Genomic DNA, 16,699 nt, shown 5'->3' on the forward strand with positions numbered 1-16,699 from the left:
ATTCAGTGGCCCCCAAGGAGGATGAAGAGGAGTGGGGGGGTGGAGGAGGAGAGGGGAGAGAGGGAGTGGGAAGGGAAAGGAGGGGGGATTACAGTGGGAAGGAGGAGAGGAAGGGAGGGAGGATGAAAGCAAAGAGCGAGAGGAGAACAGAAGGAGAGACGGCGAGGCGATGGATAAAAGATGGATTGAGGAAGAAGGGGAGAAGATTGATCAGAAGGGGAGGGGGGGTGAAGGCGGTGGGTGTGGTTGATGTACGATAGGTGGGAAGAGTGACAGGGAGGAGGAGGTGACAAAAGGTGATGAGGAAGGAGAAATGCAGAGGGTGAGGAAGAGAGATGCAGTGAGAGAAGAGATGGAGTTAAGGGGACTGTGTGAGTGTGTGTTTGTGTGTGTGCGTGCGTACGTATGTGTGTGTGTGCTGCGCAGAGAGCCTGACGAGCCTCATTAAGACATGCCTGCTATCCAGCGGCTCCCTGTAGACACTGACCCCACTGGGAAACCTCTGCCAGTCAGCTCACACACACACACACACATACATGCTGCCACACAGAGTTAGTGTGTGTGCAGCAGCAGCAATGTATCTATGCTAAATGAATCGCTGTGAGAAGATTCTGGTGACAGATATTTTTTCCCGATTGATAAATTAGTTCGCAGCAAACATTTATATTTGGATGTGTGTGTTTGAGTGAGTGCGTGTGAATGAAGGGTGGAGGCGGCAGCAAAAAGCAACACTGTGTGAAGATTCCAATGACAGATGTGTGTATTTTTTTTCCTAATTGGTTAAACGTCCTTAACAATTAGTTAGCACACAATACGCGTATACGAACGTGTGTGTGTGTATGTGTGTGTGTGTTCCACTGTCATGTTTTGGTGAGAGCAGAACTTGTTGGATGAGTAACACAGGGGGAAGCACTCAGGAGCTGCCAGCGAGCTTCATGAATTACACTGTCTCTTCTACTAGAGGAGCCAATCTGTCTACACACACGTGCACACACACACAGACACACACAAGTGGCACATTTGTTTCTCCCATGCAGAGACAAAATGTATGTTACATGAAAACATGTGTGTGTGTGTGTGCACTGTATGTAAGAGTGTATTTACAGAAGTGTGTTTTCTTTATTATTCTGCAGCAGAAATACTATAAATGTATATTTGCATCTGCAGTACATGCAGCCATACCTTTTTTTAAGCATAGATTGTGTCAGTGAAATGAATGTTAAGTAAAATCACTCTGCGTGTGTGTGTGTGTGCACTTTTCAGTTGCTCCAGATCAAGTCAAACCCACAGACGTCTTTGTACCCGCTGTGAGTGCCTTTATCTTCATTATCTTGGGAAAATGTGCATATGTCTGCATGTCTCCGCTCACGTTCTGTAATGTGTGTGTGTGTGTGTGTGTGTGTGTTGCCCGCGCTCTCATTTCTATTAGCCGCCTTATCGGGGCAAGTATGGCGTCACGCTCTGGGATAAGCTCCGAGTGTGAGGAGAGGCGCAGATAAATCCCTCCATCATTCCTAGTGTCTCTCGCCCCCCTCCCTCGCTCGCTCTTTTCCCCCCCACCTTAATTAAAAAGTGCTATCGCCCAGAGTGAGGGAATGAGAGGGGAGAGTGGGCAGCACTCATCCATTCAGTCAAGAGCAGAGGGGTTGTCTCTCCGACTGCTTTTAATCTCACCCCATTCCACACTAGACTGGACCCAAGGAGAGGGAGAGGGTGAGGAGGAGGAGGAGAGGGGTGAAGAAAAGAGATTCACTCTGTCGTCGCCCCTGTGCTTTAAGCACCTTTATGCAGAGGTAGAATGACAGTGGCAGTGGTATGAGCAGCTTTAGGAGCCATGAGTGTGTGTGAGAGAATTTAAAATGAATGGGAAATCCACTCTTAACAGTTAAAATCAAGATTGTAAGCGCAAAACGAGACAGAAAAGGGATCTGTCATGTATTCATTAATGATCTAGTGCTTCAATGTATCATAGTTTGTGTCTTGTATCGTCCTGCTGAGGTCTGAGTTTAGTGCTCTTAATGAACATGGTTGAGTTTGTGTTTTTGACAAGCATTGCAAACAGTTTAGGCTATAAATGACGTGGTGTGTGTATCTGGTTTATGTCCCTTTTAGGCCTGTCAAGATTTACCGGTATTGATGATAGCTGTGATATTTAAAAAAAAAGAAGTGTTGACATCATGCTAACTATACACATGTTGCAAACATACTGGTGGCAGATGTTTGAAGCTTTTGTTAGTCAGTTCATCTGGCGGCCTTATCGTGATTCATAAAGTGAAAGTTTCTTTTGCAGAGTTATGGTTACAGACTCTAACCGCCTCCCTACATTCATATTTTGAGTGTAATTCATTGACAAGAGAAGAAACAAAACATACACAACAAAGTCCACACCCATAACTCTTTCCTCCTACTCCAATTTTGAATATTGATTGTTATCTAATCTGTTAAAAATGAAAAAATAAAATTGTATTTTGGAAAAGTGGAAATTTACATGTGAAAAGTTTAAGTCCCCCTATTCTGCAGCAAAAAAGTGACCAGAACACACACAAACAAAAGCTTCTTGTTTAACACTGTTACAAGTGTTTAAGGGGGGATTTTTTTTCTTTCTAAGAAGTAACAAAAGCTGCATCAAAGGCAGATGATATCCCCAAATCCTCTTTTCCTCTCTCTCAGCCTCCTTTTCTTTCTCTCTTTCTACCCCTCCCTCCCTAACAGGATAAGTGCCCCATGCTAATCAGCTAAATGCACACTGCTGGCCATCGTGATCAATGGTTCAATGGATCAATCGGGTAAACAGATGGTTGCTGGTGGCTTCAGGGAGAGTAATGGTGTGGAGCCTAGTCCTAAACACTACCTGACTACAGTATCATGTCTCCTTCTCCCCTGGTGCGCTCTTTTGTCTCCGTGCGGCGGAATCAAACCTGCACCGTGGAGCACTTTTCACAAAAGATCCCCCTGCCTTAAGAGTGGAAACAGCCGAGCCTGCATCAGCAAGAGGGAGCTGTGAGGAATTGAGCTCTGCTGCACGAGCCTTTGGTGATTTGTTGCCACTTTCCACCCCCCACCTAACAGAATGTTACCTTTCAGTGGAACCGACTGCTTAAAAACCCTTTTCTGGAAGAATTGCAGCTCTTACAAAAGCAGCTTTTTCTTTAAATCCACACCCGTAACTCTTCCCTCATGTACCCTCTCCTCTTTAACCCTGCTTGTGAATTACAATAAATTTAAAAAGCTTCGCCTCTTGACAATGCTAACCCCCTCCAGCTCCTATCTAAACCCGTCCCCAAGCGCCAGTTAAGACCCCCCTGTGCGGCTAATGCGACAGAGTGAAAGACCCAGCTCTGTTTTATTTATGGGGGTCTTGTTTTTAATTTCACCCCAAGTGCGGTGGGGCTGTACCTGGGCTTTGCGGGAGCCTGTGACTCTCATACCTGACTGGTATTGAACGGGCCGCTCAGTTTGTCTTTGGCTATGAATGCTAATAGGTGACCTTGTTTTCGCAGCTGATACCTCTGAGGCTGGGGCAGATTAAAACACAGAGAAAATGCAAAGAATTGAAGGGCGGGCGGTAGAGGAGGGGAGGAGGAGAGAAAAAACAAATAGAGAAGGGCAAAAAAGGCCGACAAAGAGAATAAAAATGAGAAAGTCCGTTCACCCAGGAGCTAACATTTGGAAAAGAAATGATTAAATGAGTGGAAATCCAACTCTGGGAGAAGTCGATACCATAGGTGGAGAGGATGCACAGCCGCCCACTCAATAAACATGCAAATGAGCTGCTTAATGGCCTGAATATTAATGCTTGTGGTAAGGAGTAATTGATGTACATGTCAGCGAGTCAAACTATTGTGATTACAGTACAAGTGGAGTGGAATTTTCTACTTTGGATAGAAAGATTGCAGCAAAATAGGCTGTGAGACATAAAAATGGAATACTTTTCGAACCCAGCTGAGAACAGCAGGCCACAGCTTGAAATGTCTGTGCACCGGTTTGTTCCAAAGCATTATATTTTTATGGAAAGCCTTTTTGCTACTGGAAACGGAGTCTGTGATCGAACGCAGGAACTCTTTGGAAACCTTTAATGTGACTCTCTTGTGCTTAACTTTCATGGGAGCATCACTTTGTAACAGAGTGTCTGTTTCTTTTATGGTAGACACACTTCACTTCTTTTATTTTCCACCCCTCTGCGGAGCCCCGGCTGTGACTTTACCCCACTTTGGCTGTGTCACACCCCGGACGATGGTGTCACTTCATAAACCCTTAATGCGATCTGTTCCCTCTAAAGTCCAGTGCCATTTTAACTCTGTGACCCCGGCACGCTTTGATGTTGCCCTTTCCTCTCACACTCTGATGCACAACGCTCCCCCTCCTCCTCCTCCGTCAGACTATCCTCCAACTCTTCCTTGTTCCTTTCTGTTCCTCCGTGTTATAGCCCTTGCTCCCTTTTCTATGCTGTGGCTTTGCATCTGCCTTCCATTCTCCTTACTGTCCCCTCACATCTCTCTCCCCCTCGGTGCACTCTCTATTTCTCCCCTGCCTCTCTGAACCTCCCTGTTCTGTCTCCGTTCTGGTCCCCTTTCAGCCTCTCTTTCCTCTGGCATCTGTGTGTAATGTGGCTCTTGAGGGGGAGCATGGAGGCAGGGACATGCGGTGCAGTGTCTTGGCAGGGGAAAGAGAGAGAGAGAGAGAGAGAGAGAGAGAGAGAGAGAGAGGGGAGAGAGTGGAGGGGGATCTTGCTGCCTGATGGCTGCCAAGAGGCCCACATCTGTCTCTGATCAACGGGTACACAGGCAGCCAGTAAAACACACACAAACGCACGCACACACAGCAACACAGAGGGATGGCTGGGATGACTGTCCTATTTAAAACAAGAAGCCTAAACAAGAGGGAGAGCACATATGAAGTGAGAGCTCAACTGCCTTATGAGGCGGACCAGTGGGTGGTGTTGTAAAGGCCCAACAGTCATCATGGGATCGTGAACAGCTCGTCACCCGCCTACTTCTGGTAACCACACTCCAGCCGCATGTGGACTACTATGCACACAGCATCAAAACTATACATCTTATTCGGAATACTCAGTGTATTAGCTGTGATGGGAGAAGTAAGATGTGTGATTTAGCATTATAAAGTACAACAGACACACAACATGCAGAGAAATTATAAATAGTATTGCCCTTTTTGCGCAAAAATCCCACCTGGCGACGTGCGGCAAAAAACGCACACATCCACATGAAATCCAAAAGGACAACAATGCTGGAGTAGGTGAGCGTGCGAGAGGTCATGTGTCAACACACCAGTGGTGTCACTTCTCCGTATGTTAAGCCCCTACACGCGACCCTCTCCTAACCAGCACCTCCAGACCTGTCCACATGCGCATTTCTTATGACGCAATGACACAACAACTAATGACGAGTTCGTTATTATTATACAATTATTATTATTTCATAATCACTGTGCAAGTCACCAGATGGGAACCCGGTGCTCCCCGATGTTAAATCCACATTTAACGAGGCTTCTAAACAAATGTGGCGCTGTCACGGACTCAATTGCCACAGCGCCGTCTCCGCACTTTACAGCGAGAATCAGCCCTGCTCAAGTGCCTTAAAGCAAGGCTACGGACCTCTACCAGCTGCGGGGCTGCTATTCAGCGGCTCACCCCGCACTATAATCTCCCAGTTTATTGTTATTTGATTGCTGAGAGTGCAGGAGGTGACGGTGCGCCGCCGCCTGGAGCTGCCGGCGCTCAGCCACCACCAGCAGCAGCAGCCCTGCACAGCCAACCCCGAGGAGCACGAGGAGGAGATAATGAAGGAGACTCGTGGCGGCTGATGAAGATAATGATTATAATGGTAATGATTACAGTCATATTAGTGGAACCCGACGATGACAGTGTAGCTTTTACGCACGGGTTCGTGGACACGGGCGGATTTGTAAAATAGCGGGTTACAGCCAAGCCTACGCCTAAAACCCGTTTTCAGCCTGATGTGAAATAGCATTTTAATTAGGAGCGGGTTTGTTTATTTCCCTTGATGAATAATTAAATGAAAGAAAAACAACAGGCAACTCGGAGGTAAACAATGTGTGTGAATTTTCAGAAGCTTCATGCATATAATGAGCTCATTCACAGTCCAGTGAGCTGACGGTGGGTTCTCTCCTGCTCCCAGTCTAGCTGGGACAGATAACTGTTTCCGAGCTTATCAATATTTGATGAGAGCATCTAAGTTCTTTAGTTTTATATGTGTAACAGCCGGCTTGGCACAGGGATGAATTAGTCACTGACTCAATTTAAAAAAAGTCATGATGAAACACAACATTAGGTCATCCATCTATCCATCTATATCTAACTATATATATATATATATATATATATATATATATATATATATATATATATATATATATATATATATATATGAGGAAAATATCCATGGGACGCATGGATTTGGTAATCAAACAACAGCTTTATGTGCCAGACGCTGATGTTTGCTGAAATAATATGAAGCACATGACATGGAGCTTTTGAAAAAACGATTTTAAAATGGGTAGAGTGACTGTAATGTATAGCCCCAGCAGCTTGAACTAAATGTGACGTTTAGACTACATTCAAGCTTCTGTGATTTAGAGTTTCCTTTTTCCCCAGTTTGGCGTGTTTTGGTTGAGGCGGACCATGCGTGCGTCAAAATCAAAAGAAGTAACTAAAACTCACCGTCTTCTCCCCTGACTCTCAACGCCAGATGACACATTGCCATTAAAAATCCAATCAGCGATGACACAAAATCCATCTTGGATGACTCAGAAACTCGAGGAGAGCTTTAAGTTTCTGTTGTTTCCACCTCGTAAATATATTTCTGCTGCTCCTCCAAAAAAAAAAAACCTCGCCGCCTTCGGACCAGAAACCGCTGGCAGCAGTCAAAACTGGACCAGTTCAGTAATAATCCCACGGCGTTTATTAAACCATTGGTGGAGAAAGCTATGCCAACTACATGTCAGTGAAGAAATTCGTAGATTTTATGATTTGCGCAGCCCTTTCAGCCTTTTAAGTCTGTTCATTTGCGGTGCCACTGAGCCTCATCCAAAAAATGAGTGAAGAAACAAACTCCTTGATCAATAATACTGCGTGCGCTCCGCAGCTGGGAGGATTCGGGCGATATCTGCGCTCCGGAGGGTCTGGACAGCGGCTCCAGGGTGCGTCAGGTTCCGACTGAGAGGCTCCCAGTCCCCCGTCTCTCCCTCTCTGCGTCCCCGCGTATTTTGCGCGCACGAGGGTGTCGCTTCTCCTGTAAGGGGCTCGGCAGCAGCACGCTAAAGTCCACAGCAGCCTCAGTCCGAGTGTCACAAGCTGCTTTGTGATGCAAAGTCACAGATTGATGAATAAGAAAAAGTGTTCCCAAAAAACACAGCTCATGTCATGCCACCTCCTGCGGCACCGCTACTCTCTCCTGTGTGTGTGTCTCTCTCTCTGGTAGCGGCTCCGTACTGCCTGCGCTCCGCTCCGACACCGGCGTGTGTCCTGTGTGCGCGTCTGGGAGGTGTGTGTGGAGTATGTGTGTGAGTGATCGCGCTTTTTGAGCCGAGCAGCTATCGCGTTACAGTCACGGCGCCTCGGCTCCGCCCCCTCCCGTCGCTCGCTGATTATAGGGAGGGAGAGAGAGCGCACGTGCACGCGCTCCCGCTTTCTCCCCCTTTTCTCTCTTTCTCTCTCTCACACTCTCACTCACTCACACACACACACACAGACGCATCCCCCTTCAGAAGATACCACAGATATGAGCTCCTCCACAGATAAGACCTAGATAAGACATATTGTAATGGTAAAGCAAGGGAGCAGAACTTCTCCTGGGGCTGTTTGCAAAGGAGCAGAGAGGAGAGATGAGGAATTAAAAGAAAAAATCCCAGGAAGAGTGAGACAGCGGGGAGTGTCTGTGACTGGGGTAGGGGTGGATGCACAGCAAACGGGGCACAAGGCCGCCCTTCGCCACAGAACACATCAAACAGTGCTGAGCCAGTGTCAAAGCCCTCAACTCAATCAAGGGAGAGCCCACCTCAGCCCTGCCCAAATCTCAGCCCTACAATCAACAGGCCTAAATACAGAGCGGGAGGCCGTATAATGACACAGTAGTGAGCCCAAAATAATCTGCTGAGAAAGGCCTCCGCAGCGTCCAGCCCATGTGCCCTGCCTATGGCTTGTATTACCGTGTAATGTAATGGACTGGCTGAGGCCTGGCTGTATAATGAGGTACAGTATGTAGCCTCGCTGGCATCTTTATTTGGAACGGCTAGGTGCATTCCTAAAGGTCAGGACACATGGGGAGCTTTTTGGGGCAATGCAACATACTATACACCTTCCTGCAGGAATTTATGCCCCATATAGTTATGTATAGGTGCATACTTTTTTAAAAGGGGAATTCAAACTAGCAGTAGGAATGTTGGTGCCTTGTAGAAGAGTCAACATCTTGCCTTTATTCTCCCTGGATCATGACAGTCACAAGCTGTAAACAATGTCAACAAAAGACCCCAACGCCCTTGACAGAAGGTTGTATGACAGGTCTGAGTGTCACTGCCTGACTGTCTGTCTGTCTGTCACCTCAGTCAACCGTCATCCCCTGCTGTTCCACACCCCCCAGGTTGACTAGATGCCATCGACTTGCAGCTTTCTTGCAGCCTGTCAGTCATGTTTTAAGCCCACCTCTAGCTCCGGGGCACTGGCGGCTGTCAGACGTCTCTGTGATTGGCTAATCTGAGCCTCTGGGGTCGTAGGGGGGTCCATGCTGGCATAAACCAGTTTGACACGTGCTGTATTGTGGAGTTGTTTTAATGCTCGGTAACACTTTATATCAACCATTGTTAATAAGTGGTGAATTTAAAGTGAATTAAATGTGTGTTAATACATATTCCACTGTTACCAAACCATGGAATGCATTATAAACCAGTTTTAAGCAATTGTTAAGGTTTATAAACATCAGATACTAAATTTACCATTTATTGACTATAAAGTGTTGCCACATGTTTTTGTCTGTGCCGCCCGTGTGCTGCATGCATGTATTTATCAATGAGAAAGCATTGATTAAACTCTTTGATGGGGGGTAATCTACGCTTAACCCCCCAGAATGACCCTCTCACAGAGATAGAGAGAGATAAAGAGAGAAAACACCAGCCAGTGTAAAACCTTCAAGCAACACTGGGTCACTTTCTGCTCTGCTCCCCCCTCCCAGTCCCCAGGGGTCATTTGATACTCCTCTCTCCCATTTGTCAACATCTCGGCCCCCACCATCAGCTTTCAACCCCCCAAAATATTGGGTCAACGCATGGCTAATGGAGGGCAACAGTCCACAAGAGAACCCGAGGAAGATAGAGATACAGAGAGAATGTCGTGGGCGGAATGTGTTTGTATTTATCCCACGGGGGAATACATACACTGTAGCCTCCCTGTATATGATTCTTGGCTGTAAATGCATTGGCATTTGTGTTTTGGCAACACGTTAAATGCTATGGTGCACTTCCTGGAGACCACCTGTCAATCAAGCTATGGATGACACTGTTTTTTTCTTAGATTTTCCATTGATCGAATATGAGAACCTGTAGGTGACGCACATTCAGCCATGTGGCCTATCACTATTCAAACAGACTACCCATTGCGTCTTCCTAATGCTAAGTAAGTACCAAAGAGTCATACTTGAGTCAAAGTAAAGATATTGTGTAAAAATGTTACTATTAGCATGTGCTGTAAAATAAAAAAAAAGATGCTCTCATGCAGCCAGCCCATCCTCATCAGAAGAACAACCATCTAGGTTAACTATGAAAGCCGGCTAATACAACTCAAATTTATTCTTCTTGTTAGGTAGCGTCCTCCAACTGCTGTAGTAATTACTACGGCTGCAAAGGAGGAAGTCAGGCAAAGTTGTATTAAGAGCAAAAACGTAAACGTAACGTAGGAATTTGAACCCAAACAGCAATGTTTTCCTAAACCTAACCAAGTAGTTTTCTTGCCTTAACTGAAACAAACTGCGACCACACAGTGCAACAGTTGGGGGCGATGATATGTCGTTTTGGGAGTCGCTGGCAATGAGGATATGTTGGATGTAGCTTGCAATCTGCAAAATAAAGTTTTCTATGGAGTAAGTATAAAGTGGAAGTATAAAGCAGCAGAAAATGAAAATACTCAATTAAAGTACAATTACCTCAAAAGCCCCCAATCATACAGTACAGTGTACAAGTAAGTACAGTACTTGAGTAAATGTACTTTGTTACATTCCCTGGTAACAATATATAAAACCATCATTAATAAATGGTGAAATTAAAGCTATCTAAACTTGAGTTAATAGTTATTTCACTGTCAACAAGGAAATGCTTTATAAACTGTTTACTGAGCAATTGTAACGTTTTATGAACATCAGTTGCAACTTTATATATATTTAAAGATACATATATGTATAAAAAAGCTGAAATGGAGAGGAGGAACATGGACATTTATCACAGAGTAATGGGGAGATATGCTGCATATGACTTAAACGAAACCTTGCAAGCACATGGCATGCAATAGTATGAGCCCCGGCTTAAAAAAGCCACAGGACACTGCATGTCTCAGTGTCACAGGCAGTTTAAGTACCAGGGCAGTGAAATCAAACACTTAACCTGCAGCTGCAATATGTGAACCCTCTTTTCCTGATGTATTTTTCCCCAGGTCCCACCATCTGTATTCCCTCCCTGCCCCAGAATACAGTCGACAAATGGCTGCCACACAGTCCAACTCCTCACCCCGGCACACCTGCGCTGTGTTCACTCATGGGCGGCAGAGGGGAACACAACAGGGTCTTTCTCCCCCCCTTTATGTGTGTGTGTGAGGGAGAGACAGAAGAGGGGAGAGATAGATACCAACCGCTGCCATACTGCCTCTCTTATCACAACCTGCCCCGGAGACTGACAGCATGACTGATAACTCTCCCTCTCTTTCTCTTTCTCTCCCCCCGTCTCCGTCACACACAAACACACACCTCTCTACCTCTTCCACTCTTTCAACACCTCTCCTCCCGCCCGCTCTCCCATCAGCGTGTTTCGCCAGTCAGCCAGTTGTGTGGGTTCAAGGAGGAAACTGTGTGAAAGTCTTCTTGTGATCCCGGTCGAGGCCTTCAGCTTTCTTCTCTTCGTCACCGACAGACGCGGCTTCAGATCTAATGGTGGGGGGAGATAAGCCAGAGATAGCCTTGAGTTGACCCTATCGGCATCTCCAGTGTGTGTGTGTGCGTGTGTGTGTGGGAGGGGTCCTGGGCATTGTAAGCACATCAAGAATTGAGGGTCAATGAGGGGATCCCCTTTGATATACATTGGGGTGACACCTCGAGCAATAACAGAGCTTTCCGACCATTTTTAGGGATGATACCTGCATAATGACACAGTGACAACTGTTATACACACACATACTAATGCTCAGGTTGGCGGCAGCTCTTTCAAAGCCTATAGGATCTGCATCTGTAATCTTCAAAATGTTCTGTTCGTTGCGTTTTTTTTCCTCACCCTTTTCTTTGCTGCTGCTCTGACCCAATTTCCCCTTGGGATCATTAAAGTTTCATCTGATCTTTATCTTATAATCGCATCTGCCTGCACACACACACACACACACACACATACACACACTCTCATCCGCCCTGTGATATTCTCAAATATTCTCACACCAGTTCCTCCAGTGAGAAGCATCGCCTCCTTTTGCACCAGGAGGCACAAATCACAAATCTCTCACATCTGGTGCTATTTCTAGACTGTCAAATTCCTGATGGGCCACCCAGGCTATGGGCAAGCCCTGGCCAGGACAATAATTACACACACACACTTCAACCTACTGTACGGCATACACTAATCTTCCTGCTATGCTGGCTGCTTGGTTGGATTGTATGGAAACATCTGGTGTCTGTCTGCCGTCTTACCGCTCCTCCTCCTCCTTCCCTTCCTCCTCCTCCTCCTCTCTGTGTGAGCTTCTGTAGGCGCTTACCTTCACCACCAAAAACAGCTCAATCATCAAAACACTTTCAGCTGCAGTTAGAAACAGCACACGCACCAGACAGGAAGGAAAACCTCAAAGTAGAGCTGTGCAGAAATGCAGTGTTTTGATTTCAGGAGACGCCCAGAAAAACACAAGATTTCATGATCTCGCTCTTCAGGTTTTTTTTGTCCATCAGTGTTGTTGTACGCTCCAACGTACTTAATCTGACATCTTGTGGTTGCTAAGATCAGTTTGTCACCCGTTCGCTCAAAAGAGATGACAAAACAGTGACTGTAGTGTGGAGTCATATCCACTGACTGCTGCTCAGAGCCCGTTTGAGTGCAGGATGATTCGTTTGCAGTACACGACTCGGCCTAATGGGGGCAGGCAACTGCATCAAGCTAAGGTGGTGGAGAGAACCAGGCTCCAGGCAACCTTTAGGAACATGCTATACATGTAAACAAACTTGATGTTAGATTAGGCATTAAAATGATTAAGATATTAAGACCAGCATGCAGGCACTTGTGACAGCTATCTAGACACATCTGCTTAATCGTCGGCACATCCAAAGCATCTTAAAGCGCAGACAGAGTACGGCAGAATTTATAAATCATTCAGTAAATATTTCACACTGGATGATTTGCCAAATGCCCTATTTTGATGAATGGTAATTTATTAACCGGCTCCAAATATGAGCTCGTTTCACACACACAAGATGGCCACGCTACTGTGTATCTACCCCATAGCTGCTGTCAGCTCGGTTCATAAAATGTTGTTTGCTCACTTTAATTGCAAGATGCCTGCTCTATTCCCTGGCCACCTCTTGTTTGTGATACAGCATCATTATCCTCTGTATGTTGCAGAGGTAGAAGAGAGGATGCATCTCCTCTCCCTTTGCTCCTCCACCAGGATCTATTTTACTTCTGCTCTGTCTCTTTCATCTCTTTCCACTGGCCTGCTGTGCGTCTTTATAGTCACATCAAAGTGACCTTCGCCACCCTGTTCCCTCCAAAACCCCCACCCCTCCTTTTAGTCTAGAAGACCAGAGAGAGACACACAGAGAGGGGTGGGGGGGTTATTACACATATTTTCCAGACAGCAGTATAATACCTGTCATGTTGAGCACTTTTCCTTGAACAATAGAATACAATTGCATAAAAACTTCAATGCAGATGTTACCGCTAATCTTTTTATGCTTGACATAAAAACTGTTGTTGAGGGCAGAAAAAGTGAGAGAAATCCACTTCAGATCGTATTTGCGCATGTAAATTTATATATTTGAGTGCGTCTCTGTCCTGTTTGCAAAGCGGTGTGTGTATAGGAGTGTGTACAGTAGTGATCCCCTCCCTCACATGGGGGTTTGTACGCTCCGACCCCGCTCCATCACGGCATGGAACGAGTGCAGCATTAGGAGGCAATAATAAAAAGACAAGAGGCCATTCTCCACGCCTTGTTTACTGCGCGGGGCCTTTATCACTCGGCCTCCGAAGGAAAGATCAGCGCCTTGACAAAACGGGGAGAGAAAACACTGGAGGACAAGTGCATGCTAATGAGAGAGAGGGAGAGAGAGTTTAGTTGGAGGGAGATAAAAGTGCAGCAAGTCTAGAAGCTACAGCTTCGTCTGTGAAGCAGAAGCAGAAGAATCACGTCTTTATCGTATGATGTCAGGAGCTTAAACATTATGTATGCATGTTGTAACTGTGACCAAAGACATGCTGTAATATTACATCATCTATGGGTAATTTTGATATAGATTTACCTATTTATAGTGTGCATCGACTACATGTACTACCTTTCTGCAAGTATCTTCCTCAAAGGATTAAACTGCCATTATTATATAACCTTATAGGGTTAGGCCCAAACTAAGAATGAATTTAGTCTCTCAGTGCAATTATTTCACCACCCTGTCTGTGGCACTCGTTCCCACAATTTCAAACACGAGTAAATAATGCATCGGGGACTATTTTCAGCCGTGGATTAATACACATTTGGTGGTGTAGTGTGTATTTTCAGCGTGTCAGGCAGCGCATGTGAGATTAACTCAAAATAAAATGCAGTGTCTGTGTTGATTTTGCTGAAAGGACACGTCACTCAGTGCAACAGTGTGGCTCCCTGGTGTGTTTTATGTAGTTTCTGGACAACAATGGAGCTCTATGGCATAAGTACTGTATATCAAATTGTGGCTACTAGGGATAATGTCGCGATTATGTTCGATTCATCAATTAGTCTAGGGTTCAAAAAGTAATATCGCGATTGTTTTTAACACATATTCCGATTGGGATATGATCCACGATTTGTGTGAATGATAATTCTTGCATCACAATTTTCAATTTCACTGGAAAAACGATTAAATGTGACATTTTGGGGGTCTGTACCAAACAAACATGCTTTCATACATCTATACATCTATACATACTGCAGTACTACAACTTAGCACTAATGCTATTTTGTCACACATTTTAGCTTTATAAAAAAATGTAACAGAGCCTAAAGTGACGTCATCAAATTGTTTCTTTTGTTCAACTAAACAGCCAGAAACCCAAAGACTCTTCATTTACTATCATGACAAAGAAAAGCAGCAAATGCCTACATTTAACAAGCCGGAACCAGCAAATGTTGAACATTTTTGCTTGCAAAATGACAAGCTGTTGCTCTTTTATTTCCTCCTTAATTTATCCACTTTCTATTTCTCCTCTCTGCTTTGACAACAGATGAAAAGGTTGATACAGAAAGGGAAGAGGAGAAAAGAGAGAATGTGGAGTTTGACTCTATAAAGTGTTGGGTCTGAAACATTTTGTCTGCGCCTCTGAAGAAAAGTCATGCCACTGTGTAAAAGAGAAAGTCGGAGACGAGGAGGAGACAGATGGGCTGAGGAAGGAAGTTTGAGATTTGCTGTGCATCTGCTAAGGGAGAGAGAGGATGGAGGAAGAGGCAGCGAAGGGCACACAAAAGAAGAAAAGTCCCATTAACAGAAAGAGGCAGAGAGAGCAGCAGAGCATGGCACTTAGGATAAGATGGCTGACAATTTAAAAAAAAGCGAAGATCTTTGTGAAAGGCGGCTCCCTTAATGCGGTTTAACCCTGGTGCATTCACATTACCATGGTAATCTTATCAATATCGTGTGTGCGTGTGTGTTCGTGTGCATGTTGGACGCAGCTAAGCACTCGGCCCCATTAGCCAAACCTAATTGACTTACAGCCTTCTGACCACAAAGGTAACATCTGTGTCAGTCGTGTAAGTGAATGCCCCGTGTCACCTCATACACACACACACAAAGACACACAGTCTTAAATGGCATTTGCTTCATTGTGCATCCCCTTGCCACTGATTGACCTTGATATGCACCAGTGGATGCAATATGGACCATATCTTTGTCTCCTTGAGATGAGATGGAGTGGCAAATAGGGGCAAGAGAGAGACACAGACACACACTAGAAATTGTAGAACTGTATGTGTAAATACAGGCATTTAACCCGTTTATACATAAAGCCAGACATATCATGCGCATCATTGTATATACATTCAATCTGACGTTTCTGGTCATTTTGGCACCTTTAGGATCTTCTCAAGAATTTAACCCTTTGATCGTCTTCCCATCCATTTGGCAGAGCACATTTTGAGCTGTGATATCTTAAAAATGTTAAAAACACCCAGAATGCGCTGTGGTTTTCAGTACCGGATCTTTTCAGACGGCTTTCCTCCAGGAAGTTAGGAGAAGATTAATCATTTTTGATCGTTTTTAATAGGTAATTATATCCATTGTTTTGGTGTAGTTTAGTTTTAGAATGCTTACTGAACATTTCATTATATATGTGATATATCAGTGGGATTTTTCAGACTTTTTCAAATGTTTTAAATGCAAATATAGTCACTCATTAGATACATTCAAGGTGGTGATGATAGTATTACCACCTTGGTAGTAAACCATAAAAAAAAGGATCCATCACCCAAAAGATTGTTGTGCTGGTCGTCCCACCATACAGATGAGCAGGCTGATGTGGTTCCACAGTGACTGAATATTATTCAGCCTTCTGTTATATGTAAAAATGTTCACTTTACATGTAAGACCTCATTGACTCGGTGCAGGTTAGTGAGGTTTTAGAGGTTAAAGGGGTTCTATCACACTCCGGTAGAGTTGGGGTACTTGCAAGATACACACTAGAACAAGGATGATCAAAATCGCAAAAGGGTCAATGTCTTGGTTCATGGTCTAAAAACACTAGATCTTAACTAAGTGTTTAAGCCCAAGCCATGAACCCACCGTCATGATATCATCAGTGGTTATTATCTTTGTTCAGAAATCTCCCTCCAAGGCCACAGAAGACACCATATGACTCACAAGATAGGTCGTATATTCCCCAAGTGCAAAGAGATTTTTCCTGTGTGAAATTAATGGTTCGCTCCCTTAATTTTAGGATGAAAGACTCAAGTCTCTCAGAGAAATAGACAGGCAGGAAGAAAGACAGGCACAGCAACAGAGATGGAGAAAGAAGGAAAAGGCCGATGAGGTGAACAAGACAAGCCCAAGGATCCATCATTATTTAGCCATGGATATAGAATATCAAATGGGGGACAGGAGACGCCTCCATATCAGCCTGCTATTATTGAAAATGACTAATATATTCTGAAGAGAGAAATAGAGAGAGAGAAAGAAAGATGGATGAGATATGGAATCCGATGGAGACTGACACTCAATCTTTCTGAATAGTAATCCAATAACGTCTCCTGAGT

General features: G+C 44.8%; 1 protein-coding gene across 1 annotated transcript in view; it reads right to left on the bottom strand.

Annotated features, from left to right (window-relative positions):
* The window catches only part of nrp2a (neuropilin 2a), a 64,480-nt gene extending 56,983 nt beyond the window's left edge, over positions 1-7,497 (bottom strand). The window contains exon 1 of the mRNA XM_073462428.1: positions 6,701-7,497. Coding sequence (XP_073318529.1) covers positions 6,701-6,776 — 76 coding nt within the window. The 5' untranslated portion in view covers positions 6,777-7,497. The remainder of the gene's footprint in view (positions 1-6,700) is intronic.
* Between the last annotated feature and the right edge of the window lie 9,202 nt (positions 7,498-16,699).

This window comes from Pagrus major, chromosome 24 (assembly GCF_040436345.1).
Source record: "Pagrus major chromosome 24, Pma_NU_1.0".
In the NCBI taxonomy this organism is placed as follows: Eukaryota; Metazoa; Chordata; class Actinopteri; order Spariformes; family Sparidae; genus Pagrus; species Pagrus major.